General features: G+C 47.3%; 1 protein-coding gene across 15 annotated transcripts in view; it reads right to left on the reverse strand.

Annotated features, from left to right (window-relative positions):
- LOC139534958 (neurexin-2-like) overlaps positions 1–27500 on the reverse strand; it is a 1135712-nt gene that overhangs the window by 515429 nt on the left and 592783 nt on the right. For all 15 annotated transcript variants that reach the window (XM_071334534.1, XM_071334530.1, XM_071334533.1 and 12 more), the window contains 3 exons: positions 13416–13535; positions 12592–12973; positions 11014–11204 (listed from right to left, as the gene is read on the reverse strand). In XM_071334534.1, the coding sequence (XP_071190635.1) occupies positions 11014–11204; positions 12592–12973; positions 13416–13535 (693 nt within the window). The remainder of the gene's footprint in view (positions 1–11013; positions 11205–12591; positions 12974–13415; positions 13536–27500) is intronic.

Raw genomic sequence — 27500 nt, forward strand, 5'->3', positions numbered from 1 at the left:
CAGACAGAGTAGGCCTACCTTTCCACCCCATACAGAGTAGGCCTACCTTTCCTACCTTTCTACCCCAGACAGAGTAGGCCTACCTTTCCACCCCAGACAGAGTAGGCCTACCTTTCCACCCCAGACAGAGTAGGCCTACCTTTCCATCTCAGACAGAGTAGGCCTACCTTTCCACCCCAGACAGAGTACGCCTACCTTTCCACCCCAGACAGAGTAGGCCTACCTTTCCACCCCAGACAGAGTAGACCTACCTTTCTACCCCAGACAGAGTAGGACTACCTTTACACCCCAGACAGAGTAGGCCTACCTTTCCACCCCAGACAGAGTAGACCTACCTTTCTACCCCAGACAGAGTAGGACTACCTTTACACCCCAGACAGAGTAGGCCGACCTTTACACCCCAGACAGAGTAGGCCTACCTTTCCACCCCAGACAGAGTAGGCCTACCTTTCCACCCCAGACAGAGTAGGCCTACCGTTCCACCCCAGACAGAGTAAGTCTACCTTTCCACCCCAGACAGAGTAGGCCTACCTTTCCACCCCAGACAGAGTAGGCCTACCTTTACACCCCAGACAGAGTAGGCCTACCGTTCCACCCCAGACAGAGTAAGTCTACCTTTCCACCCCAGACAGAGTAGTCCTACCTTTCCAACCCAGACAGAGTAGGCCTACCTATCCACCCCAGACAGAGTAGGACTACCTTTCTACCCCAGACAGAGTAGGCCTACCTTTCCACCCCAGACAGAGTAGGCCTACCTTTCCACCCCAGACAGAGTAGGCCTACCTTTCCACCCCAGACAGAGTAGACCTACCTTTCTACCCCAGACAGAGTAGGTCTACCTTTACACCCCAGACAGAGTAGGCCGACCTTTACACCCCAGACAGAGTAGGCCTACCTTTCCACCCCAGACAGAGTAGGCCTACCTTTCCACCCCAGACAGAGTAGGCCTACCTTTCCACCCCAGACAGAGTAGGCCTACCTTTCCACCCCAGACAGAGTAGGCCTACCTTTACACCCCAGACAGAGTAGGCCTACCGTTCCACCCCAGACAGAGTAAGTCTACCTTTCCACCCCAGACAGAGTAGTCCTACCTTTCCAACCCAGACAGAGTAGGCCTACCTTTCCACCCCAGACAGAGTAGGCCTATCTTTCCATCTCAGACAGAGTAGACCTACCTTTCTACCCCAGACAGAGAAGGCCTACCTTTCCACCCCAGACAGAGTAGGCCTACCTTTCCACCCCAGACAGAGTAGGCCTACCTTTACACCACAGACAGAGTAGGCCTACCTTTCCACCCCAGACAGAGTAGGCCTACCTTTCCACCCCAGACAGAGTAGGCCTACCTTTCTACCCAAGACAGAGTAGGCCTACCTTTACACCCAAGACAGAGTAGGCCTACCTTTACACCCAAGACAGAGTAAGCCTACCTTTCCACCCCAGACAGAGTAGGACTACCTTTCCACCCCAGACAGAGTAGGCCTACCTTTCTACCCCAGAAAGAGTAGACCTACCTTTCCACCCCAGACAGAGTAGGCCTACCTTTCCACCCCAGACAGAGTAGGCCTACCTTTCCACCCCAGACAGAGTAGACCTACCTTTTCCTACCTTTTTACCCCAGACAGAGTAGGTCTACCTTTCTACCCCAGACAGAGTAGGCCTACCTTTCCACCCCATACAGAGTAGGCCTACCTTTCCTACCTTTCTACCCCAGACAGAGTAGGCCTACCTTTCCACCCCAGACAGAGTAGGCCTACCTTTCCACCCCAGACAGAGTAGGCCTACCTTTCCACCCCATACAGAGTAGGCCTACCTTTCCTACCTTTCTACCCCAGACAGAGTAGGCCTACCTTTCCACCCCAGACAGAGTAGGCCTACCTTTCCACCCCAGACAGAGTAGGCCTACCTTTCCATCTCAGACAGAGTACGCCTACCTTTCCACCCCAGACAGAGTAGGCCTACCTTTCCACCCCAGACAGAGTAGACCTACCTTTCTACCCCAGACAGAGTAGGACTACCTTTACACCCCAGACAGAGTAGGCCTACCTTTCCACCCCAGACAGAGTAGACCTACCTTTCTACCCCAGACAGAGTAGGACTACCTTTACACCCCAGACAGAGTAGGCCGACCTTTACACCCCAGACAGAGTAGGCCTACCTTTCCACCCCAGACAGAGTAGGCCTACCTTTCCACCCCAGACAGAGTAGGCCTACCGTTCCACCCCAGACAGAGTAAGTCTACCTTTCCACCCCAGACAGAGTAGGCCTACCTTTCCACCCCAGACAGAGTAGGCCTACCTTTACACCCCAGACAGAGTAGGCCTACCGTTCCACCCCAGACAGAGTAAGTCTACCTTTCCACCCCAGACAGAGTAGTCCTACCTTTCCAACCCAGACAGAGTAGGCCTACCTTTCCACCCCAGACAGAGTAGGCCTATCTTTCCATCTCAGACAGAGTAGACCTACCTTTCTACCCCAGACAGAGTAGGACTACCTTTACACCCCAGACAGAGTAGGCCTACCTTTCCACCCCAGACAGAGTAGGCCTACCTTTCTACCCCAGAAAGAGTAGACCTACCTTTCCACCCCAGACAGAGTAGGCCTACCTTTCCACCCCAGACAGAGTAGACCTACCTTTTCCTACCTTTTTACCCCAGACAGAGTAGGTCTACCTTTCTACCCCAGACAGAGTAGGCCTACCTTTCCACCCCATACAGAGTAGGCCTACCTTTCCTACCTTTCTACCCCAGACAGAGTAGGCCTACCTTTCCACCCCAGACAGAGTAGGCCTACCTTTCCACCCCAGACAGAGTAGGCCTACCTTTCCATCTCAGACAGAGTAGGCCTACCTTTCCACCCCAGACAGAGTAAGCCTACCTTTCCACCCCAGACAGAGTAGGCCTACCTTTCCACCCCAGACAGAGTAGACCTACCTTTCTACCCCAGACAGAGTAGGACTACCTTTACACCCCAGACAGAGTAGGCCTACCTTTCCACACCAGACAGAGTAGGCCTACCTTTCCACCCCAGACAGAGTAGACCTACCTTTCTACCCCAGACAGAGTAGGACTACCTTTACACCCCAGACAGAGTAGGCCGACCTTTACACCCCAGACAGAGTAGGCCTACCGTTCCACCCCAGACAGAGTAAGTCTACCTTTCCACCCCAGACAGAGTAGTCCTACCTTTCCAACCCAGACAGAGTAGGCCTACCTTTCCACCCCAGACAGAGTAGGCCTATCTTTCCATCTCAGACAGAGTAGACCTACCTTTCTACCCCAGACAGAGAAGGCCTACCTTTCCACCCCAGACAGAGTAGGCCTACCTTTCCACCCCAGACAGAGTAGGCCTACCTTTACACCCCAGACAGAGTAGGCCTACCTTTCCACCCCAGACAGAGTAGGCCTACCTTTCCACCCCAGACAGAGTAGGCCTACCTTTCTACCCAAGACAGAGTAGGCCTACCTTTACACCCCAGACAGAGTAGGCCTACCTTTCCACCCCAGACAGAGTACGCCTACCTTTCCACCCCAGACAGAGTAGGACTACCTTTCCACCCCAGACAGAGTAGGCCTACCGTTCCACCCCAGACAGAGTAGGCCTACCTTTCCACCCCAGACAGAGTAGGCCTAACTTTCCACCCCAGACAGAGTAGGCCTACCTTTCTACCCCAGACAGAGTAGACCTACCTTTCCACCCCAGACAGAGTAGGCCTACCTTTCCACCCCAGACAGAGTAGGCCTACCTTTCCACCCCATACAGAGTAGACCTACCTTTCCTACCTTTCTACCCCAGACAGAGTAGGCCTACCTTTCCACCCCAGACAGAGTAGGCCTACCTTTCCACCCCAGACAGAGTAGGCCTACCTTTCCATCTCAGACAGAGTAGGCCTACCCCCTCCACCCCAGACAGAGTATGCCTACCTTTCCACCCCAGACAGAGTAGACCTACCTTTCTACCCCAGACAGAGTAGGACTACCTTTACACCCCAGACAGAGTAGGCCGACCTTTACACCCCAGACAGAGTAGGCCTACCTTTCCACCCCAGACAGAGTAGGCCTACCTTTCCACCCCAGACAGAGTAGGCCTACCTTTCCACCCCAGACAGAGTAGGCCTACCTTTCCACCCCAGACAGAGTAGGTCTACCTTTACACCCCAGACAGAGTAGGCCTACCGTTCCACCCCAGACAGAGTAAGTCTACCTTTCCACCCCAGACAGAGTAGGCCTACCTTTCCAACCCAGACAGAGTAGGCCTACCTTTCCACCCCAGACAGAGTAGGCCTATCTTTCCATCTCAGACAGAGTAGGCCTACCTTTCCACCCCAGACAGAGTAGGCCTACCTTTCCACCCCAGACAGAGTAGGCCTACCTTTACACCCCAGACAGAGTAGGCCTACCTTTCCACCCCAGACAGAGTAGGCCTACCTTTCCACCCCAGACAGAGTAGGCCTACCTTTCTACCCAAGACAGAGTAGGCCGACCTTTACACCCCAGACAGAGTAGGCCTACCTTTCCACCCCAGACAGAGTAGGCCTACCTTTCCACCCCAGACAGAGTAGGACTACCTTTCCACCCCAGACAGAGTAGGCCTACCTTTACACCCCAGACAGAGTAGGCCTACCTTTCCACCCCAGACAGTGTAGGCCTACCTTTCCACCCCAGACAGAGTAGGCCTACCTTTCCACCCCAGACAGAGTACGCCTACCTTTCCACCCCAGACAGAGTAGGCCTACCTTTCCACCCCAGACAGAGTACGCCTACCTTTCCACCCCAGACAGAGTAGGCCTACCTTTCCACCCCAGACAGAGTAGGCCTACCTTTACACCCCAGACAGAGTAGGCCTACCTTTCCACCCCAGACATAGTAGGGCCTACCTTTACACCCCAGACAGAGTAGGCCTACCTTTACACCCCAGACAGAGTAGGCCTACCGTTCCACCCCAGACAGAGTAAGCCTACCTTTCCACCCCAGACAGAGTAGGCCTACCTTTCTACCCCAGACAGAGTAGGCCTGCTGACGCAGAAAAATGTAAGCTTCAACTGCTGGCTACTCTTCTTCCGTGGCTTCACCAAACGAGATAACTTCACGTCGTTCCCTAAAAGCTGTCTGGGTTTAAACATCTTCTATTGTACAGAAAGTGAATAGCTTAATCAATAGATAACATAATTAGATTACTTCCTAAGCAAAGCCATTTTTCTGCCTACTCGGCTATAGAAGGTTGTAGCGCAGCCTCTGAATGTCAAAGAAACAAAACAATGATATGTATCGGAGTCACATCTTTCCTGGATATTTTACAGCTTGTGTCTAGCATAAAGGATCGAGGACCAAAGTGCTGTTATAGAGCACTTTATATAATCAGACCTCTTTCATTTTCTTCAAAATCTTAGCCTAACAAGAGGTAGGCTTGTGCTTTTTGCAATTGTCTTTAATAAAAGGTAGGCCTAAGGCATAACCTCTCAGACCCCCTCAATTCGAGTATTGGTTTTAACTTAACAGGCCTTCACTGACATTGGGGTAAGCTATTTAAAGAATGCATGGTGGGTTGAGGAAATGACCGACAAATCTATGGATATAGCAGCCTAATTTTGTCTGTCAAACAGGTAGGCCTACCTCATTTCTTAAATAGGAAGAAATAGGCTCCAACCCAAGGCGCTCTTGTTGTTAGTATAGTCTAATTAAAATTAAGACTGTTGAAATGAATTATGCCTACTCGAATGTGCCTACTTTCAGCACCATGAGCTGTCCATTTCCGATTGATTGTGCCTTGGGTGCTGCTTCAAGTTTAAGCACCACAATGTAAGTTACTCGAATCTGGCTTATTGTGAGGTTGATAACCCTGATAAATAGGCTTACATCATGGGTAAGAAACATATTATTTTTAATCAAATCTATTATAGTAGTAGCAAGCTATCAAAGTTGACCTCCAGTCCTCCTTCTCAAACTGAACATAACATAGACTATAGGCTAGTCTGTGCACAAGATAGGGACTTTTTTGGACTAGGCTTAATAAATAAAAACATTTGGAAGAAGCTTTTGACTCCTCCTGAACTACCACTGTAAGCCTACACAGCACAGCCATTGTTAGGCAGCACACAAAAAATATGTTTCATCAGCAAGAGCAGAGCAGGCCGGGGCTCAGGGTTGTAATATCCATCACAGTGTGTAATACAGCCTAGTTTTATTTACACCATCCCAGCAACTATCTTAGAAATATAACTTTGCTCTGTGCTTCTCTGAGCATGCACTTTGTAGCCTATTTGCTATGGATCATGTGATTTAGACCACACTAAATAGCCTATAGGCTCACTTGATATTGCGCAGCCAGCAGAGAATTAGAAATGAGGGATGGCATCAGGCATAGCCTAATAAGCGACTAATTCTAAAATACTGAGAAATATTGAAATTTCATCAATTACAAATTACATGACCCTCCCCTGGAGGAGATTTTACAAAGACTAAACCATCCCCTTGACTGAAGTTGAAAAAGCATGGTCCTCCCCTTGACTGAGGTTGAAAAAGCATGGCCCTCCCCTTGACTGTAGTTGAAAAAGCATGGTCCTCCCCTTGACTGAAGTTGAAAAAACATGGCCCTCCCCTTGACTGAATTTGAAAAAGCATGGCCCTCCCCTTGACTGAAGTTGAAAAAGCATGGCCCTCCCCTTGACTGAAGTTGAAAAAGCATGACCCTCCCCTTGACTGAAGTTGAAAAAGCATGGCCCTCCCCTTGACTGAAGTTGAAAAAGCATGGCCCTCCCCTTGACTGAAGTTGAAAAAGCATGGCCCTCCCCTTGACTGAAGTTGAAAAAGCATGACCCTCCCCTTGACTGAAGTTGAAAAAACATGGCCCTCCCCTTGACTGAATTTGAAAAAGCATGGCCCTCCCCTTGACTGAAGTTGAAAAAGCATGGCCCTCCCCTTGACTGAAGTTGAAAAAGCATGACCCTCCCCTTGACTGAAGTTGAAAAAGCATGGCCCTCCCCTTGACTGAAGTTGAAAAAGCATGGCCCTCCCCTTGACTGAAGTTGAAAAAGCATGGCCCTCCCCTTGACTGAAGTTGAAAAAGCATGGCCCTCCCCTTGACTGAAGTTGAAAAAGCATGGCCCTCCCCTTGACTGAAGATGAAAAAGCATGGCCCTCCCCTATTTTCCTCCAGGGACCCATTATGTAAATGTAGAACCATCCCTTAGTGAAAGTGATAGTGATGAGAGTGATGATAGTGATAGTGATGATAGTAATGATAGTGATGATAGTGGTGATAGTGATAGTGATGATAGTGATAGTGATGATAGTGATGATAGTAAGGATAGTGATGATAGTGATGATATTGATAGTGATGACAGTGGTGATAGTGATGATAGTGATAGTGGTGATAGTGATAATGGTGATAGTGATAGTGGTGATAGTGACAGTGGTGATAGTGATGATAGTGATAGTGGTGATAGTGATGATAGTGATGATAGTGATAGTCATAGTGATTACAGTGATAGTGATTGTGATGATAGTAGTTATAATGATAGTGATGGTAGTGATGGTGGCAGTGATAGTGATGATGGTGGTAGGTATAGTGATGATGGTGGTAGTGATAGTGATGATGGTGGTAGTGATAGTGATGATGGTGGTAGTGATAGTGATGATGGTGGTAGTGATCTGGATGATAGTTAAAATGATAGTGATGGTAGTGATGGTGGCAGTGATAGTGATGATGGTGGTAGTGATAGTGATTGATGGTGGTAGTGATAGTGATGATGGTGGTAGTGATCTGGATGATAGTTATAATGATAGTGATGGTAGTGATGGTGGCAGTGATAGTGATGATGGTGGTAGTGATAGTGATGATGGTGGTAGTGATAGTGATGATGGTGGTAGTGTTAGTGATGATGGTGGCAGTGATAGTGATGATGGTGGTAGTGATAGTGATGATGGTGGTAGTGATAGTGATGATGGTGGTAGTGATAGTGATGATGGTGGTAGTGATAGTGATGATGGTGGTAGTGTTAGTGATGATGGTGGTAGTGATAGTGATGATGGTGGTAGTGTTAGTGATGATGGTGGTAGTGATAGTGATGATGGTGGTAGTGATAGTGATGATGGTGGTAGTGATAGTGATGATGGTGGTAGTGTTAGTGATGATGGTGGCAGTGATAGTGATGATGGTGGTAGTGATAGTGATGATGGTGGTAGGTATAGTGATGATGGTGGTAGTGTTAGTGATGATGGTGGTAGTGATAGTGATGATGGTGGTAGTGATAGTGATGATGGTGGTAGTGATAGTGATGATGGTGGTAGTGATAGTGATGATGGTGGTAGTGATCTGGATGATAGTTATAATGATAGTGATGGTGGTAGTGATAGTGATGATGGTGGTAGTGATCTGGATGATAGTTAAAATGATAGTGATGGTAGTGATGGTGGTAGTGATAGTGATGATGGTGGTAGTGATAGTGATGATGGTGGTAGTGATCTGGATGATAGTTATAATGATAGTGATGATAGTGATGGTGGTAGTGATAGTGATGATGGTGAAAAGCCATGCTTTCTACAGACGTGTGGATTTAGTGTTTATAGTAACGCCTCGGAAGAACACTCACCAAGTCGGTTGGCAATAAAAAGCAGAAAATGGCCACCCCCTTCTTCTTCACAAATTGCCTGGGCCTTCTGTTTCTTTTACAGAGACAAATCGTTTCACACATTTTGAAATATGCAAATAGAAGTGTTAGCGACGCGGGGCCTGTAGCTGGAGGCCAAGAGGATTGTTGACGACACACGCTTCATTTGTGGCAGCCGTTCAATAGTCTTCTTCCCCTCCTCGACTTCATCTGTACTGATATGAAAGGACTGCAGAGGTGAAAAGCAGATTGCTTACACCTTTACTGTGTTGTCAGGTCAGTTCAGTTGATTGAGACTGAACTATTTTACACTATTCATCTATTTTAGACTATGAGATACTCTTTCCCAGTTTGAGGCTGTGAGTAATTTCTGTTCTTCTGACCCTCATCTTGTTTCCATGCTCTCCCTGGCTCCCAAGTCTGCCTCTGCCTGACATGAACAGCTGTCACTCTATCATAGATACTGGTCATCAATCAAGAACAGCTTTCTTTGACAAACTCCATGGAAATAAGATAGAGATGCAGTCTATTATTCCACTAGAAGATCATTGGGGCAGATATGCTACAAAGAAAGCATGGATATGATAGTGGGAAAGAGAGTGTTTAATCTACGAGTCTGATAGCATACTATAGAAACTGTGAGGTAGCACCGCCTGAGAACTTCAAAAACAGTGTCTACCCTCAGCCCAAAAACGTACTGTCCTCTTGGTCTAATGGTCTATGACGTTGGTTGCTCCCGTGGGAGACCCAAGTTCATATCCTGCGGTTTAAACCTACTTATTGCCGTCCACTTTCCACGGGCCTCCTGATTCTTCCCTCTTATCAACTACATCCAGGGGTATGTGTTATCACTGTCCCCGCCATCACTGTCCCCGCCATCCCTCTTAATATAAGGTCCCTGGTACTGCGCCAGTCAGCTGAAACCCACTCATGATTAACACAGCCAATTTTATGGCACCAGCAGGCCCTGCAGATAAAGGTACTGGCAGAGAGAGGACGTACCCCATCAATAAGCCTTATAAAAGCTCTGGTTGGCTTTTTATCTTTTGACCTCAGATCCGCCAGCACCCACTGGGAGGGCCCCTTTACTTCCTAAGGGCCCCTCTACTTCCTAAGGGCCCCTCTACTTCCTAAGGGCCCCTCTACTTCCTATTGGCCCCTCTACTTCCTATTGGCCCCTCTACTTCCTATTGGCCCCTCTACTTCCTAAGGGCCCCTCTACTTCCTATGGGCCCCTCTACTTCTTAAGGGCCCCTCTACTTCCTAAGGGCCCCTCTACTTCCTAAGGGCCCCTCTACTTCCTATTGACCCCTCTACTTCCTATTGGCCCCTCTACTTCCTAAGCCCCCCCCCCGGTGGAAGAAACAGAGGCTTCTCTCCTAAAAGCCATTGTTGATCGTTGTGATCACATCTCTGATAAAAGTCAAGTGTACCTGGGGTACTTTGTTTTCCCACCGTGCGGCCGCCAGCAGAATTACAACTAGACACATGTCTACTGGGAGGAAGAGGAATATGTGGGGTTTGTTTTTGTCGATATTGTTGTTATTTTTCCCCTTCAATCTCTTCGGAGACGCAGGGGTTTTAGTTGATATTAGGAGGTACTGATTGGCTGGGGAAATTGTGCCGAGCATCCGGCGATGCCGACAGCGGCTGAAGGAGAGGATCATATTTCAAGGTGAAGAGGGTTGGTTGGCGCGGCGGGCTGGCTGCCAGCCTTTTGTTAGGTTTAATTCTGCCTCCTGTCCACTGTTGTTTGGCGGGTGGATTTGTGATTGGCACTGGGATCGGGTTTCTCTACTCTGTCTAACCTGAACAACAAGCATCCTGAGCGGTCATGCATTTGAAAGCTGAACAAACAGAATAAAAATGAATAAATAACTGTGCGCACGTATGGGCATGTGCACATTCTTAGCATCCTCGAAGGGGGCAGAAAGGTGCACACGCACAGCACAGCACAGGTAGACAGTCAGCAACTTTTCAGCACCTTCTGAGTCCAAGTCTCATGGTACACACATTACAGACACAGAGACTTTTCTTTTCATTGTTGCGTGACAGTACATGTGAAGTCATGCCACAAGTCATGTGAAAGGACCGGCTGAGTGTGTGAAGATAGTTCCCCAGAGAGTCATGCCAAGATTGGGCAATCTTTCATAAGTCACAGCTGGTTGGCTCAGTGAGCATTCTCTGGTTGAATATTTCTGACTGTGCATGCTACGGGAACGCAACTTAAAACACAGTGGAATCTCTGAGTAACTCACTGAAAGCTAGAGAGAACCAGAGAGAGAAGAACCAAATATATTGGGATGTGTGCCCAATATTGACAAACTTGATTAGCAGTAGAGCCACGGAGGACCTTTCAACTACAGCAGTTGCCTATGGAAAAGGGGATATAGAATAGTGCCCCTTACCTTTGAGATCCAGGTTGCGGGCTCCATTGGAGTGCTGGGTGACGGTGCGTGAGTCGATCTTGAGCGTGTGCACGTTGTTGGCGTCCCGGGAGACCACCACGTTGTGCCACTGGTTGTCGTTGAGCGGCTTGTCCGAGTTGCCCTTCATCAGCGACGGACCGTTACCAAGGTCAAAGACGTAATGGACGTAGCTATAAACACAGGTCGTAAGAGACTTTTAGTAAATGACTGTAGGTGTGTGTGTACGTGTGTGTGTGTGTGTGTGTGTGTGTACGTGTGTGTAACACCTCATCCATCACATTCAGTCAGTGTGACCAAACCAAAATCAAAATGTCACCCACAGAACAAAGTTCTTTCAAATAAGTGTAAACCAGAGAGAGCCGGTCTCGCCAAGCATGCTGAAGAATTTGGTGTTTGGCTCTTTTGAAAAATGTTCCTGGGTCTTTTGAAAAAAGTTGTGTTTTGAACAACTCCATGGAGATGCCATGCAGTCCTTTCAGTATAGTTAAGGATGTTCAATGGAGGAGCCCGGAGTTCAAGGTGACAGGGTGAGTCAGTCCAACCCGTATTATATTTAAACAGTATCCTTTCACTCAGCCTCCAGCAGTAGATGGCCCTACCTCACACTCAGTAATATACAGCTTCTCAGAAATGATATACTTTGAAATGTAAATAACTCATTTTTCCTCTGAGACACTCTGAAAGAAACTTTTCCCTCCTGTTTGCCCCGAGGCGGACATGGTGGCATAGCTTGTTCATGCGCAAAATGATTTGCTTTTGTGTCGTCTGGTGATGACTGGTTTGCCTGAGCAATGTTTATCGAATGTGTTTATTCCTGCTTTGCCTTGTCTTTGTGTCTGCTGAAAGAGACGTTTGGTCTCCTTTGTGTCGTAACAATACCAGGCGGGGAGGAAGAGGAGAAGGGAGATACATGCAACATAACAAGGATTTTTCATACATGCCGTAAGAATGGATGAATAGGCTGGCGACAGCAGGGAATCTAACACACCAATCAGAGCAGTGCTATTTCAGGGTTCCTTTTCTTCAAAGCCTTCATTCAGAGTTTTAACATGTACATTACAATTTTAAGGCCAATTAAATAGCTTTCGTTTAGTCTGTTTACATCTATGGGGCATACGGATTGTGTGTACAGCTGGATGGACGTCTGGTCTTTACAATGAAGAAAGTGGAATATTTTCTACAACTTCTATTTCCTCCCCATAATTATAGCCTGTTCTGGCCATTCATGGAGCTATAAACCAAAGTGATTATTAACGCTCCCTGAGAAATAGAGGGAAATGACTCCAACCAGCTCTGATTCACAGTACCGTATTACCTGAACTCCCTTCTCTATCTTAGTGGAACGGATGTAGGACTTTATCATTTTCACCTCATCTACATCTTACAATATTTTCATGCAAATAATTGTTTTATGCTTTATTGTGTGATTAAGATGTGCCACACTTGGAATGGTAGGCCATGTTTGAAGAATAATCTAAACTTCACCACATTTCATTTTTCAGGGTAACCTCATGTCATGTCCTTATCAGTAAGGACCAATCAAACGTCCAGGCTCACCCTTTGACCAGCTCCACGACGATGAAGTCGCTGCCGTCCCCCGAGTTGAAGAGCAGCAGGCCGTCCGACGTGGTGGTCTTAAACTGGAAGAAGAGGTGCATGGAGGCGTAGGCCTGCAAAGTAGCCAACGCCAGGTAGCTCGCTTTCGTTCGAAACGTCACCGGATCGGCGATGATGTGGCGCATGCCGAAGCGGGCGTTGAGTTCACAGTAGGAGATGTCGCCGTTCTTGCACTGGTCCAGGTAAGGCACGCCGTTGACCGTCAGGCCCTGGAGGTGACCGATGAAGTTGGAGGGCACCACGGAGATGAAGCGGCGCTCGGTCATGATGCCCGTCTCAATGTTGTGGAACTCCAGACGGGTGTGGGCGCCTGTCATCTGGCCTGAAGGGTGAAAGAGGACATGGGAATATGTTGGGATTATAGGCCTGACGTCCTCCTCATTTTCCTAACCATGTGGCCTGATCAGGACAAGCTTTAGGCCCAGGTAATGATATGTATACGGATGGTATATGTGGGTTACATGCCTTGATGATGTTATGGCTTCCTAGTAATGAACAGTAATGAGCTTGGCCAAGCGGCTTATTACAAATACCCCCGTCCTAAACATGGTCAGCCCCAGAGGACTTCTCTGGGCGGTTTGTGACCACCACAAACTGGTTCAAACTGACACTGGCAACTTAAGGAATGACTTCACAGGGTCATTTTTAGCCCCATGCCTCAATCATATAACCTCTCTCTTGCATTCCTCTCACCTCTCACCCCCTCCATCCCTCCATTCTACCCAACAGGGGGTAGTGGCAGACAGTGGAGAGTGGACACTGACCTTCTACCGTCACATTGTCCACAGAGAGCTGGAGGTTCTTTCCTCTGCGCACCACTTTCACCGTGTGCCACTCGTTGTCGTTGAGCTTCTGTCCGGCGAAGACCGTCTCGGGTCCTTTACCTGGAGGGAGAGAGCTGGAGTCACCTACCCATCAGAAAGGGTGTGGCACACTGTAGCAGCCACTCTCAGCGACTCAAGTCCTCAGAGGAGATACTGTACACGGCTTACGGAGAAAACCTGCACGTTTATCCCACACAAACACACACAGTTTTCACACAAATAAAAAATGTGTTACAGTACAGTCACACACACACACACACACACACACACACACACACACACACACACACACACACACACACACACACACACACACACACACACACACACACACACACACACACACACACACACACACACACACACACACACATAAATACATGTACATAGAGTAGTATTGTACTAGAAGGCATACTGTTATGTCCTCCATGTCTGTCATGTCTGTCATGTCTTCCATGTCTGTCATGTTGTCCATGTCTGTCATGTTGTCCATGTCTGTCATGTCTCCCATGTCTGTCATGTCTGTCATGTCTTCCATGTCTGTCATGTCTGTCATGTTGTCCATGTCTGTCATGTCTCCCATGTCTGTCATGTCTTCCATGTCTGTCATGTCTGTCATGTTGTCCATGTCTGTCATGTCTCCCATGTCTGTCATGTCTGTCATGTCTGTCATGTCTTCCATGTCTGTCATGTCTCCCATGTCTGTCATGTCTGTCATGTCTTCCATGTCTGTCATGTCTGTCATGTTGTCCATGTCTGTCATGTCTTCCATGTCTGTCATGTCTCCCATGTCTGTCATGTCTCCCATGTCTGTCATGTCTGTCATGTCTCCCATGTCTGTCATGTCTGTCATGTCTGTCATGTCTTCCATGTCTGTCATGTCTGTCATGTCTGTCATGTCTGTCATGTCTCCCATGTCTGTCATGTCTGTCATGTCTGCCATGTCTGTCATGTCTGTCATGTCTGTCATGTCGTCCATGTCTGTCATGTCTGTCATGTCTGTCATGTCTATCATGTCTGTCATGTCGTCCATGTCTGTCATGTCTGTCATGTCTTCCATGTCTGTCATGTCTGTCATGTCTGTCATGTCTGTCATGTTGTCCATGTCTGTCATGTCTTCCATGTCTGTCATGTCTGTCATGTCTCCCATGTCTGTCATGTTGGTCATGTCTGTCATGTTGTCCATGTCTGTCATGTTGTCCATGTCTGTCATGTCTGCCATGTCTGTCATGTTGTCCATGTCTGTCATGTCTTCCATGTCTCCCATGTCTGTCATGTCTGTCATGTCTGACATGTCTGTCATGTCTGTCATGTTGTCCATGTCTGTCATGTCTTCCATGTCGGTCATGTCTGTCATGTCTCCCATGTCTCCCATGTCTGTCATGTCTGTCATGTCTGTCATGTCTTCCATGTCGGTCATGTCTGTCATGTCTCCCATGTCTGTCATGTCTGTCATGTCTGTCATGTCTGTCATGTTGTCCATGTCTGTCATGTCTGTCATGTCTTCCATGTCTGTCAGTCTCCCATGTCTGTCATGTCTGTCATGTCTGTCATGTCTACCATGTCTGTCATGTCTGTCATGTCTACCATGTCTGTCATGTCTACCATGTCGGTCATGTCTGTCATGTCTGTCATGTCTGTCATGTCTGTCATGTCTACCATGTCGGTCATGTCTGTCATGTCTGTCATGTCTGTCATGTCTGTCATGTCTACCATGTCGGTCATGTCTGTCATGTCTGTCATGTCTTCCATGTCTGTCATGTCGTCCATGTCTGTCATGTCTTCCATGTCTGTCATGTCTACCATGTCTACCATGTCGGTCATGTCTGTCATGTCTGTCATGTCTTCCATGTCTGTCATGTCTTCCATGTCTGTCATGTCGGTCATGTCTGTCATGTCTGTCATGTCTGTCATGTCTGTCATGTCTGTCATGTCTTCCATGTCTGTCATGTCTCCCATGTCGGTCATGTCTGTCATGTCTTCCATGTCTGTCATGTCTGTCATGTCTGTCATGTATTCCATGTCTGTCATGTCTTCCATGTCTGTCATGTCTCCCATGTCGGTCATGTCTGTCATGTCTTCCATGTCTGTCATGTCTGTCATGTCTGTCATGTCTGTCATGTCTTCCATGTCTGTCATGTCTGTCATGTCTGTCATGTCTGTCATGTCTTCCATGTCTGTCATGTCTGTCATGTCTGTCATGTCTGTCATGTCTGTCATGTCTTCCATGTCTGTCATGTCGGTCATGTCTGTCATGTCGTCCATGTCTGTCATGTCTTCCATGTCTGTCATGTCTGTCATGTCTGTCATGTCTTCCATGTCTGTCATGTCGGTCATGTCTGTCATGTCGTCCATGTCTGTCATGTCTACCATGTCTGTCATGTCTTCCATGTCTGTCATGTCTTCCATGTCTGTAATGTCTGTCATGTTGTCCATGTCTGTCATGTCTACCATGTCGGTCATGTCTGTCATGTCTGTCATGTCTGTCATGTCTGTCATGTCTTCCATGTCTGTCATGTCTTCCATGTCTGTCATGTCTGTCATGTCTTCCATGTCTGTCATGTCTGTCATGTCTGTCATGTCTGTCATGTTTTCCATGTCTGTCATGTCTTCCATGTCTGTCATGTCTTCCATGTCTGTCATGTCGGACATGTCTGTCATGTCTGTCATGTCTGTCATGTCTTCCATGTCGGTCATGTCTGTCATGTCTGTCATGTCTGTCATGTCTGTCATGTCTGTCATGTCTGCCATGTCTGTCACATAAAAACCTCTAACCCAGGAAGAAAGACTCATAAACAGACCACCCACCTAAACAGACAACCCAGAATCATACAGTAACAGCAGGATGCCATCAAAGACAAAGCTGGAGGGAAGCTAGGTGTTGCAGTGCTTCTTATTGAACCAGCCTTTCTTGGTAAAGTGAGGATATGGTCATGGACAGCAGAGATGAGAGGTAGAACTATTTATAGCTATCGCCTGTAGGACTAGTGGAGCTGTGTAATTGCCATATGAGTCTTTGCCAGACTGAGTAGAGTAAGTGTAGATCAGACTGAGGATGAGGTGGCTCAGCTGCATTGAATCCCCATCTCCTCTCATCTCACTACCCCTCTAGTATAACACTACCCCCTCCCCTCATCTCACTACCCCTCTAGTATAATGCTACTCACTACCCCTCTCCTCTCCTCTAACTACCCCTCTCTTCTCACTCCCCCTCTCCTCTCCTCTCACTACCCCTCTCTTCTCATTCCCCCTCTCCTCTCCTCTCTTCTTTTCTCCTCTCACTACCCCTCTCTTCTCACTACCCCTCTCCTTTCTTCTCACTCCCCCTCTCCTCTCCTCTCACTACCCCTCTCTTCTCATTCCCCCTCTCCTCTCCTCTCTTCTTTTCTCCTCTCACTACCCCTCTCTTCTCACTACCCCTCTCCTTTCTTCTCACTCCCCCTCTCCTCTCCTCTCACTACCCCTCTCTTCTCATTCCCCCTCTCATCTCCTCTCTTCTTTTCTCCTCTCACTACCCCTCTCTTCTCACTACCCCTCTCCTTTCTTCTCACTCCCCCTCTCCTCTCCTCTCACTACCCCTCTCTTCTCATTCCCCCTCTCATCTACTCTCTTCTTTTCTCCTCTCACTACCCCTCTCTTCTCACTACCCCTCTCCTTTCTTCTCACTCCCCCTCTCCTCTCCTCTCACTACCCCTCTCTTCTCATTCCCCCTCTCCTCTCCTCTCTTCTTTTCTCCTCTCACTACCCCTCTCTTCTCACTACCCCTCTCCTTTCTTCTCACTCCCCCTCTCCTCTCCTCTCACTACCCCTCTCTTCTCATTCCCCCTCTCCTCTCCTCTCTTCTTTTCTCCTCTCACTACCCCTCTCTTCTCACTACCCCTCTCCTTTCTTCTCACTCCCCCTCTCCTCTCCTCTCACTACCCCTCTCTTCTCATTCCCCCTCTCCTCTCCTCTCTTCTTTTCTCCTCTCACTACCCCTCTCTTCTCATTACCCCTCTCCTCTCCTCTCTTCTTTTCTCTTCTCCTCTCCTCTCACTACCCCTCTCCTCTCCTCTCACTACCCCTCTCCTCTCTTCTCACTACCCCTCTCCTCTCTTCTCACTACCCCTCTCCTCTCCTCTCACTACCCCTCTCTTCTCACTACCCCTCTCCTCTCTTCTCACTACCCCTCTCTTCTCACTACCCCTCTCCTCTCTTCTCACTACCCCTCTCCTCTCCTCTCACTACCCCTCTCCTCTCTTCTCACTACCCCTCTCCTCTCTTCTCACTACCCCTCTCCTCTCTTCTCACTACCCCTCTCCTCTCCTCTCACTACCCCTCTCCTCTCTTCTCACTACCCCTCTCCTCTCCTCTCACTACCCCCCTCTTCTCACTACCCCTCTCCTCTCTTCTCACTACCCCTCTCCTCTCTTCTCTTCTTTTCTCTTCTCCTCTCCTCTCACTACCCCTCTCTTCTCACTATCCCTCTCCTCTCTTCTCACTACCCCTCTCTTCTCACTACCCCTCTCCTCTCCTCTCTTCTCCTCTCCTCACACTCCCCCCTCCTCTCCTCTCCACTCCTCCTCTCCTCTCACTCCCCCTCCCCTCCCCTCTCACTCCTCCTCTCCTCATACTCCCCTTCTCATCTCACTCCTCTTCTCCTCTCACTCCCCCTCTCTTCTCCTCTCTCTCCCCCTCTCCTCTTCTCTTACTCCCCCTCTCATCTTACTCCCCCCCCTCCTCTCCTCTCACTCCCACTCTCCTCTCCTCTTACTCCCTCCCTCCTCTCCTCTGCTCTCCTCTTGCCACCGTCCACTGGCACAGGAGATGTCAGTTTGATGCACCAACATATGGTGGTGGGAGAAATGATTATTAAAGACGTATTTACTGTCGTGGCTTCTTTCCTCTCTCTCGCTCACCAATTGGGCCCAGCACTATTTATAGTTTTTCCAATGACACGGACCAATTATATCAAGTGTAGCAGGGAATGAGTGAGTGAGTGACAGAGTAAAATAGTGATGGTTATTGATGAAGTCAGCAGAACTGAATCAGTCTGTCCTTGAGGTGTATTGTGCTTATTATGCTTTGGATGAGCGATGTCATGACGACGGCTAATTGTGCTAGCGCTAACAGTTGCAGCGAAGGGCTCTATGTTTACACATTCAAAGCAGGATAATTCCTTTTACTAAAAGGGCAATACATTAAAAACTAACCAACAGGAAGAGGTAATTAAATAATTAGACTACGCAATACAGTAGCAAAGCCTAAGAGGCTGAAACAAAAGGTTAACCCTGATGACAGGCAACTCGCAGTATTTCATGATGGCAATCACCGAGGCAAAGAGAACAGTGATTAGTAGGGAAAATAATGGGTCTGTAAACAAAGTCATAATGAGGGATTCTTCCACTCCACTGCCTGGTGGAACCAGCCCTGAAATAGTACAGTGCCCCGAGGAAGCCAGTCACTTCCATTGAAGACCTACTGCAGGCTACTGTACGATATCCTGACTACCACTGTGAAACAACTGGTTAAAGGGCACATTTGGTATGGTTGGAAAACAACAAAACAAGCAGTGGCCATCCAACACTGTTAAGGCCTGATGTTTTGTTTATGCAAGAAGAAAATCCAATATTACAAATCTGTCTGTTTATTTTTACGACTGGCGATGCGTGGTGGCTGCAGGTGCCTGGTGGATAATGGAGTGTGGCTTGGTGGAATGAGATTGTCCCCCCCAGTTGTGTGTGAAATGATTTAGTTTTGAGGAAAAAATGGGTTTTATCAATTGATAGCCCATATGCGCAAACACACACGACACGCGCATACACGCACGCACACACACACACACAAACAGGATAACCGTTTTCCCATTAACTGTTGTTACCTTTCTCCCTGGCTTTTTGTCTGAAGCCACGAAATTGGATAGAGAGACGTTTAATCACACTATTTGAAAAGTAAATATGAGGGAAAGTCCCCTACTGCAGAGAGAACAGGAGAACGAGTTTAAGATAAACTGCTTGAGAGAGAGCTTATGAACGAGAGAACGGGAGAGAGAGAGTGAGAACGAAGGGACAATAGATTTTGATGTACCACTGGAACACTTTCGAAGCCTGCAGAACAGGCATAATTCATGAAAAATTGTTCCTCTGGGATATAGTCCATGTGCTATTTATCTGCCCCAGCCACAAGAGGCCAGAAGGGGCTAACTCTAAGGGGCACATGAGGCCAGAAGAAGGCATGGGGGCTAACACTAAGGAGCACAAGAGGCCAGAAGAGAGCATGGGGGCTAACGCTAAGGAGCACAAGAGGCCAGAAGAAGGCATGGGGGCTAACACTAAGGAGCACAAGAGGCCAGAAGAGAGCAGGGGGGCTAACGCCAAGGAGCACAAGAGGCCAGAAGAGAGCATGGGGGCTAACGCTAAGGAGCACAGAGGACACATCAGGCCAAAACAGCAGGCCATAACAATGAAGGTCTCATCGTGCCTGCTACCCTGGGAGAACACCAGAAAGAGGTTTGGGGGCAGATAACAATGCAATGGGTCATATTAGCTTGAAGCTAATACACAGTAACCCTACTGTAGCTAGCTAGAGGCTAATGGGTTATCCAATGCCCCATTAGCTTGGAACTAATGCACTGTAAAAGCATGCAGCGCTACTGCAGCTAGCTAGCAGCTAATGGGTACTTCAATCCCCATAATGCTATGGCTCTACCACATGCTGCTTACCCAACTGACAGGCTGATTGGGCTAAAGTAGCTAGCTAGCTAATAACTAATGGGCACTTCAATCCACATATTGCTATTGCTCTACTACCTGTACGCCTAACTGGCAGGCTGCTTAATGCTGACGTTTGACCATCTTCTAATGCCCAGGTAATGAAGACAGCAAACAGGCTAGGGGAAGAGGGCTTAGTGCTAAATGAGGCTGTAAACCTCATTGCTGCCGTGTCAGCCAGCCTCACTCATCTCCGTAGAAACAAGGCAAATCGTTAATAAGAGCAGCGGTATTAAAATGGAATTAATTTTAATAGCGAATCCACTTTCTCTTTTTGTCGCGCTCCCTTTGTCACCGAGATCAATGGGAGAACGACCTCTGATCGTATAAACAGAGGAGGTCATTCTCTCACTTGTTCTCTCATTCATTCTCTGTTCTCTCACTTTTCCTCACATTAATTCTCTATCTATCTCACACTACATCACTCCCTTCCCCATATTGTCTGACCTCAAGGTGGACGGTATAAAGTTTGGTGTTTTGGTCGGTATTTGAAGCTCCTGTTTTAGCCATCTGGTTTAATGTGGATGTAATTTACTGTGTGGAGGACCCGTCGGCAGGATGGATGAGATGTGTCACATTCACAAGCTTTTTCCCAATTAACAATAGTCGATTAATCAATTATCACAGTATTTCTATGTAAATACCGTTGATTAATGCACACTAATCGATGAATGCACCCATTTCATCAGCGGCTACGTATTGCAGAGCAGTGCATCATTCCCACAAGTTAACTCAGGGTTAAGAGACTGGCAAGGAGAAGTAAAGCTCTTCATTGTGGCTCGACCACTAGGGCACGGAGAGATGGGTGTACTTTGACCAACTCAACTGGACCCAGAGCCACAGTTTCTCCCCAACACATAGAACCATTTGTCAGCCACAACACCTTTGAGACAGTGGAACTGAGAGTCTCTACACAGATCTACACAGAACCAGCGTCTCCTCTAAGTCTCAGTGTCGTCGCACAAGAGATGAGATGATAAACTAGGCTGTCGCGTGGCACGGCCACTGCTAATCACGCACAGGCGGCACCATGGCATCGTTAACCGAGAGGAATCCTGACATGGCTGGGAGTCTAATTGGGCCGCAGCAAAGCATTGTGGGCCGCCTCGGGGAGCAACAACCAGCCTCCAAGAGAAAGAGAGTTCAGGACCTATCAGCGCTGCAAGAAGACAGGGCCACGCCCTCAGGGGCTGCGGCGCGATAGTGTCACTATTACTAGAAGCCAAAAGCGCGTCATGACTCCTTGGGGTGAGAGTCAAATATGTTCCATGGGGTCGCTGAAGCATGTGTACATTATGGAGCCGAAGTTCAGAGGGCACTGCAGGGGATGTAAGTCTGTGTCACTGAGTCAAGAGGTTGGAGGGTCGCGTCTTTGATATTATGTTTAATCATTGAGACGCTGTCTACTGCTTTGCATGGCAGAGACTCGCTATTTTGTTTTCATGTATGGTTTTTATACCGCACAGGCAATAATAGATTTTATGCTAGACTATCAATTATAAGTTTTGAAATGTGATGGATTCATACATTTATTTAAAGGATTACATACACATATAAGGAGACATTTTGGTGATCCCAGTCTGTTTCCACTGCTTAACAAAGCAACTAGAGGTTATACGTCTTTCTAATTGCCTATTTCATCCTTTCAAACTTTCATCTTTATAGTTAGTAGAGTATAGCCTACAGTAGCCCATAGAGGTTGCCTGACTCAAAATCCATACAAGAGGGAACAATAATGAGGACCTAGCCGGATGTTGAGGTGGCGATTCAGCAGTACAGCCCCGCGTGGCCTCGCAGGGAGAGAAACAGCATTGGGCCTTCATCCACTAATTAAAATGGGCTTCAGACAAATTCTCCCTTCTCTTTTCCCTCTCCCTCTTTATTCCCTCATTCTCTCCGTTCTCAGCTCAGCAGCCCCCCTTTGAGGATGGAGGGAGGATGCCGACGCTCAGGACCCGTTGCACAGTCAGTGTGTGTGTGTGTGTGTGTGTGTGTGTGTGTGTGTGTGTGTGTGTGTGTGTGTGTGTGTGTGTGTGTGTGTGTGTGTGTGTGTGAGAGAGAAAAACAAAGACAGATAGAGAGAAAAAGAAAGAGATAAAGAGAGAGACAGAAAGAGAGAAAGACAGAAACAGAAAGAGAGAGAGAGGAAGCGAGCGAGAGAGCGAGAGAGAGAGAGAGGAAGCGAGCGAGAGAGAGAGGAAGCGAGCGAGAGAGCGAGAGAGAGAGAGAGAGAGAGAGAGAGAGAGAGAGAGAGAGAGAGAGAGAGAGAGAGAGAGAGAGAGAGAGAGAGAGGGGGGCAGATGAGTGTAGATCCTGGATGACAGCTATGGATTTTGATCCTGTGTTTTCAGCGCAGTGTTAATATCTGCTGACTGGGGGTGATCCTTATAGCCAAGGCACGGTGAGGTATCAAATGATAGAGGAGGGGAGGAGAGAGACTAGCTAATGCAACTCTCCATCTATAGGTGTCTGCTTTACTCCCGAGATAGACAGGTGGCGTGATCAAAGTGGAGAGGAGGGTGTGTGTGTGTGTGTGTGTGTGTGTGTGTGTGTGTGTGTGTGTGTGTGTGTGTGTGTGTGTGTGTGTGTGTGTGTGTGTGTGTGTGTGTGTGTGTGTGTGTGTGTGTGTGTGTGTGTGTGTGTGTGTGTGTGTGTATGTGTGTGTGTGTGTGTAGATGCAGAGTTATTTTTCATGGATCTTGCACAGTAAGATACTGGTTCCCTGTAATATCTCCATCTGAAAATAATAACACTGTACTGCAAATATTGGATGAGAAAACACCTTCAAAAAATGAACACACATGCACCTTTTATCACTTCTCTCTCCATCTATCTCACTTTAACACACACACACACAGTCAGAGCTTGACCACATAGTCCACAAACAGTGAAGATACGGAGGCCACTTTGCCACCACTGAAAAGCCACCCCAGGGACCAAGCGCCACACAGTAGACTGGGTTGAAGAGGCTAACAGGAAGCAGCCTGTCAACAGCATTATGCTAAAGTGCCTTCAGTGACTTCAGTTATAGGTCTGTGTACTGTACTGTAGGTGTGTACATGCACTCACTGTACCTTAGTCTGCGACTGGGTGTATGCCTGCTGTGTGTACCCACACAAACAAATACTACAGTTTACTATAGAATACTACTGTACTTACTATAGAATTCTGTAGTAAACTGTAATACTGTCACGTTCCTGACCTGTTTTCTGTTCGTTTTGTATGTGTTAGTTGGTCAGGACGTGAGTTTGGGTGGGCAGTCTGTTTTGTGTTTCTATGTTGGTTTAAGGGTGACCTGATATGGCTTTCAATTAGAGGCAGGTGGTTTTCATTTCCTCTGATTGAGAGCCATATTAAGGTAGGTGTTTTCACATTGATTGTTGTGGGTGGTTATCTCCTGTGTCTGTGTATGTTGCGCCACACGGGACTGTTTTCGGTTTGTTTGTTCGTTCGGTTTTTGTGTAGTCTGTTTTTCCTGTTCGTGCGTTCTTCGTGTTTCATGTAAGTTCTTACGTTCAGGTCAGTCTACGTCGTTTGTTGTTTTGTATCTATTCAAGTGTTCTTCCTGTTTTTTCGGTTTTGTTTAATAAATAATATGTCAAGTTACAACGCTGCGTCTTGGTCGAATCACCACTCCTCCTTTTCGTATGAAGAGGAGGAGGAATTCCGTTACAAATACACTATACTCCACACTGTAGTATCCCTTGATCATGTGTAGTACTTGCTATAGAATGTTGTAGTATACTGTAGAATACTATACTAAATACTACAGTAATATACACAAGAAAACACTGTCGTAAATTGTACAGAAATGTATGCAAAAACACTACAGTCCGCAAAAACACAACTTTTTAAAACTATAGTAAATAGTATAGTATTTCATTTGCATATTACCTGCCCATTCTCTTCCCTCATATCCCAATATGTGCCACCCGTAAGTGAGAAACCTAGATGCCAAGTATACACCATAAATTTTGTTCCCTACAGGTTATAGAAAAGCGCTGAATAATAAAAGAAAAACACTTAAAAAAACAATACAGTAATTACTATAGCATATACTGTAGTACACTTTTTTAACTACATATTTTATACTACTAGTACATTGTAAATAGTACAGTACACTACAGTAAAATAAAACTACAGTGAATACTACAGTATTCATACCATAGTATACACCATTTTTTATGTGGGAGTCTGAGTGCCAGTCTGCTTTCTGACAGTTTGACACAGGCTGTGCCCTAAAAAGGCCTTCTCTGGCATTGCATGGTCTCATACTGTGTACAGAGACACTAACACGTGGGCTGTGGTTGTGAGGCCAGTTGGACGTACTGCCAAATTCTCTAAAACGATGTTGAAGGTTGCGCATGGTAGAGAAATGAACATTAAATTCTCTGGCAACAGCTCCGGTGGACAATCCTGCAGATAGCATTCCAATTGCACGCTCCCTCAAAACTTGAGACAACTGTAGCATTGTGCTGCGTGACAAAACTGCACATTTTAGAGTGGCCTTTTATTGTTCCCAGCACAAGGTGCACCTGTGTATTGATCGTGCTGTTTAATCATCTTCTTGAAATGCCACACCTGTCAGGTGGATTAATTATATTGGCAAAGGAGAAATGCTATCTAACAGGGATTTAAACACCTTTTTGCACAGAATTTGAGAGAAATAAAAATTGTGTGCGTATGAAACATTTCTGGGATCTTTTATTTCAGTCTTTAAACATGGTAACAAAACTTTACATGTTGCGTTTATATTTTGGTTCAGTATAAATAGAATGATAATTGTAATTCTATTCTATTGGGTAGACAGGGAGTGAGAGAGATGACGGGAGAAGAGAATGGTAAAGTGCGAGAAAAAGGAATATAGAGAAAGAGGAAGACAGTGAAAGAGGAAGAGAGAGAAAGAGGACGACAGTGAAAGAGGAATAGAGAGAAAGAGGACGACTGAAAGAGGAATAGAGAGAAAGAGGAAGAGAGAGAAAGAGGAAGAGAGAGAAAGGTATGAATGCAGGAGGTGGTTACCAGGTGTCACAGATCCCTCCGGAACTGTGTCATGACGCACACCTGGTCCCCATTTCCCTGATTCTAATTGTTTAAATGTGCCCTTTGTTTCACCATTGGGCTGTCGTTTATTGTTCCAATGTCCGTTGGTCGTGTGAGTTCCTGTGCTGTGTTGTTATGGCTTTCGTGCTGCATGTATTGGGCACATGATTACGGGTCTTGTCCCGTGTAGAGTCATTGCGTGCGTGTATGTTACGGGTCTCGCCCCGGTGGATTTATTCAAGGTACTTTTGTTTGGGTTTCAACCCTGTGTTTTGTATACGTGTTTGTTTGCTCTTCGATCCCTGTGTCTTTACACGGCGCGCTGTAATTTGGGTAAATAAAAAATAAACTATTACGTATTCCTGCGCCTGTCTCCCGATCCCTTTATACCGATGTGACACCAAATCCCTGGCACAGAGAGGAAGACTCAGTCAGAGATGTCGATTCAGCAATACGGCTTTTCCTACAGACTGCTCCACACCCAGGATGTGGCATGGGAAAACACTCCACGGGGTAGCTCACAGGCTCATGCGTGTGTGTGTGTGTGTGTGTGTGGGGCGGGGGGGGGGGTGTACAATTGGTTACATGAGTGTTTCTGCAAGTGTGTGTGTGTGTGTGTGTGTGTGTGTGTGTGTGTGTGTGTGTGTGTGTGTGTGTGTGTGTGTGTGTGTGTGTGTGTGTGTGTGTGTGTGTAGCGTGAAGCCACCAGTGTCTGTGCCATCCCTGTGCCCCCGCTCTTCTCTGCCATCTGTTCTCTCTGGCATCCTTCCCATGTTGTTTGTGAAGGAGGAGGACCATCCCTCCATCCGCTTCTGTCTTTCTCATCACTCTCTCACATAGTCATCCTGAGCAGTGCCAACTACTCATCCCTCCCTCCCTCCCTCTCTAACCTCATGCAAGACTCTCCAATAACTGTTTTTGCTCATGACTTCTCCACAGTCTTTTGGCCTGAACACATTTGAAACTTGTGTTCTAATCTGCCCCTGATATTGTCCATATATGATCAGTATGTTTGATTAGTCTATACATTGCTTGGAATGCAATGGCTTTAGACACCGCTACACTCTGCCGTGCCACCTGCCCTCACGTCACTGATGTCTCATGTTCCTATGATTCTATGCCTTTGCCCCCCTGAGGGTTACTGTGCCAGCCTGCTATGGAGCAAATAGGTCAATTCAGGATGGCATCAAACCAGCTGACACAACGGGCATGCCACACCAACTGGGGGCATAAGCAGGGCAGGCAACACCAACTGGGGGCATAAGCAGTGCAGGCCACACCAACTGGGGGCATAAGCAGGGCAGGCCACACCAACTGGGGGCATAAGCAGGGCAGGCCACACCAACTGGGGGCATAAGCAGGGCAGGCCACACCAACTGGGGGCATAAGCAGGGCAGGCCACACCAACTGGGGGCATAAGCAGGGCAGGCCACACCAACTGGGGGCATAAGCAGGGCAGGCCACACCAACTGGGGGCATAAGCAGGGCAGGCCACACCAACTGGGGGCATAAGCAGGCAGGGTAGGACAGAACAGATTATGATACTACTAACAACCACCATGTGGGCATCAGTCATGGGCTATAGTAGAATGTCATGGAGTGTGTGGTTAATGATGCCAACATACACAGAGGTCAAAATAGATGGACAGGCAGGAACTAACATGACTGTCAAGAGGTAAATATAGATGGACAGGCAGGAACTAACATGAATGTCAAGAGGTAAATATAGATGGACAGACAGGAACTAACATGACTGTCAAGAGGTAAATATAGATGGACAGACAGGAACTAACATGACTGTCAAGAGGTAAATATAGATGGACAGGCAGGAACTAACATGACTGTCAAGACGTAAATATAGATGGACAGGCAGGAACTAACATGACTGTCAAGACGTAAATATAGATGGACAGGCAGGAACTAACATGACTGTCAAGAGGTAAATATAGATGGACAGACAGGAACTAACATGACTGTCAAGAGGTAAATATAGATGGACAGGCAGGAACTAACATGACTGTCAAGATGTAAATATAGATGGACAGGCAGGAACTAACATGACTGTCAAGAGGTAAATATAGATGGGCAGGCAGGAACTAACATGACTGTCAAGAGGTAAATATAGATGGACAGACAGGAACTAACATGACTGTCAAGAGGTAAATATAGATGGACAGGCAGGAACTAACATGAATGTCAAGAGGTAAATATAGATGGACAGACAGGAACTAAC

Source organism: Salvelinus alpinus, chromosome 11 (assembly GCF_045679555.1).
Source record: "Salvelinus alpinus chromosome 11, SLU_Salpinus.1, whole genome shotgun sequence".
NCBI lineage: Eukaryota > Metazoa > Chordata > Actinopteri > Salmoniformes > Salmonidae > Salvelinus > Salvelinus alpinus.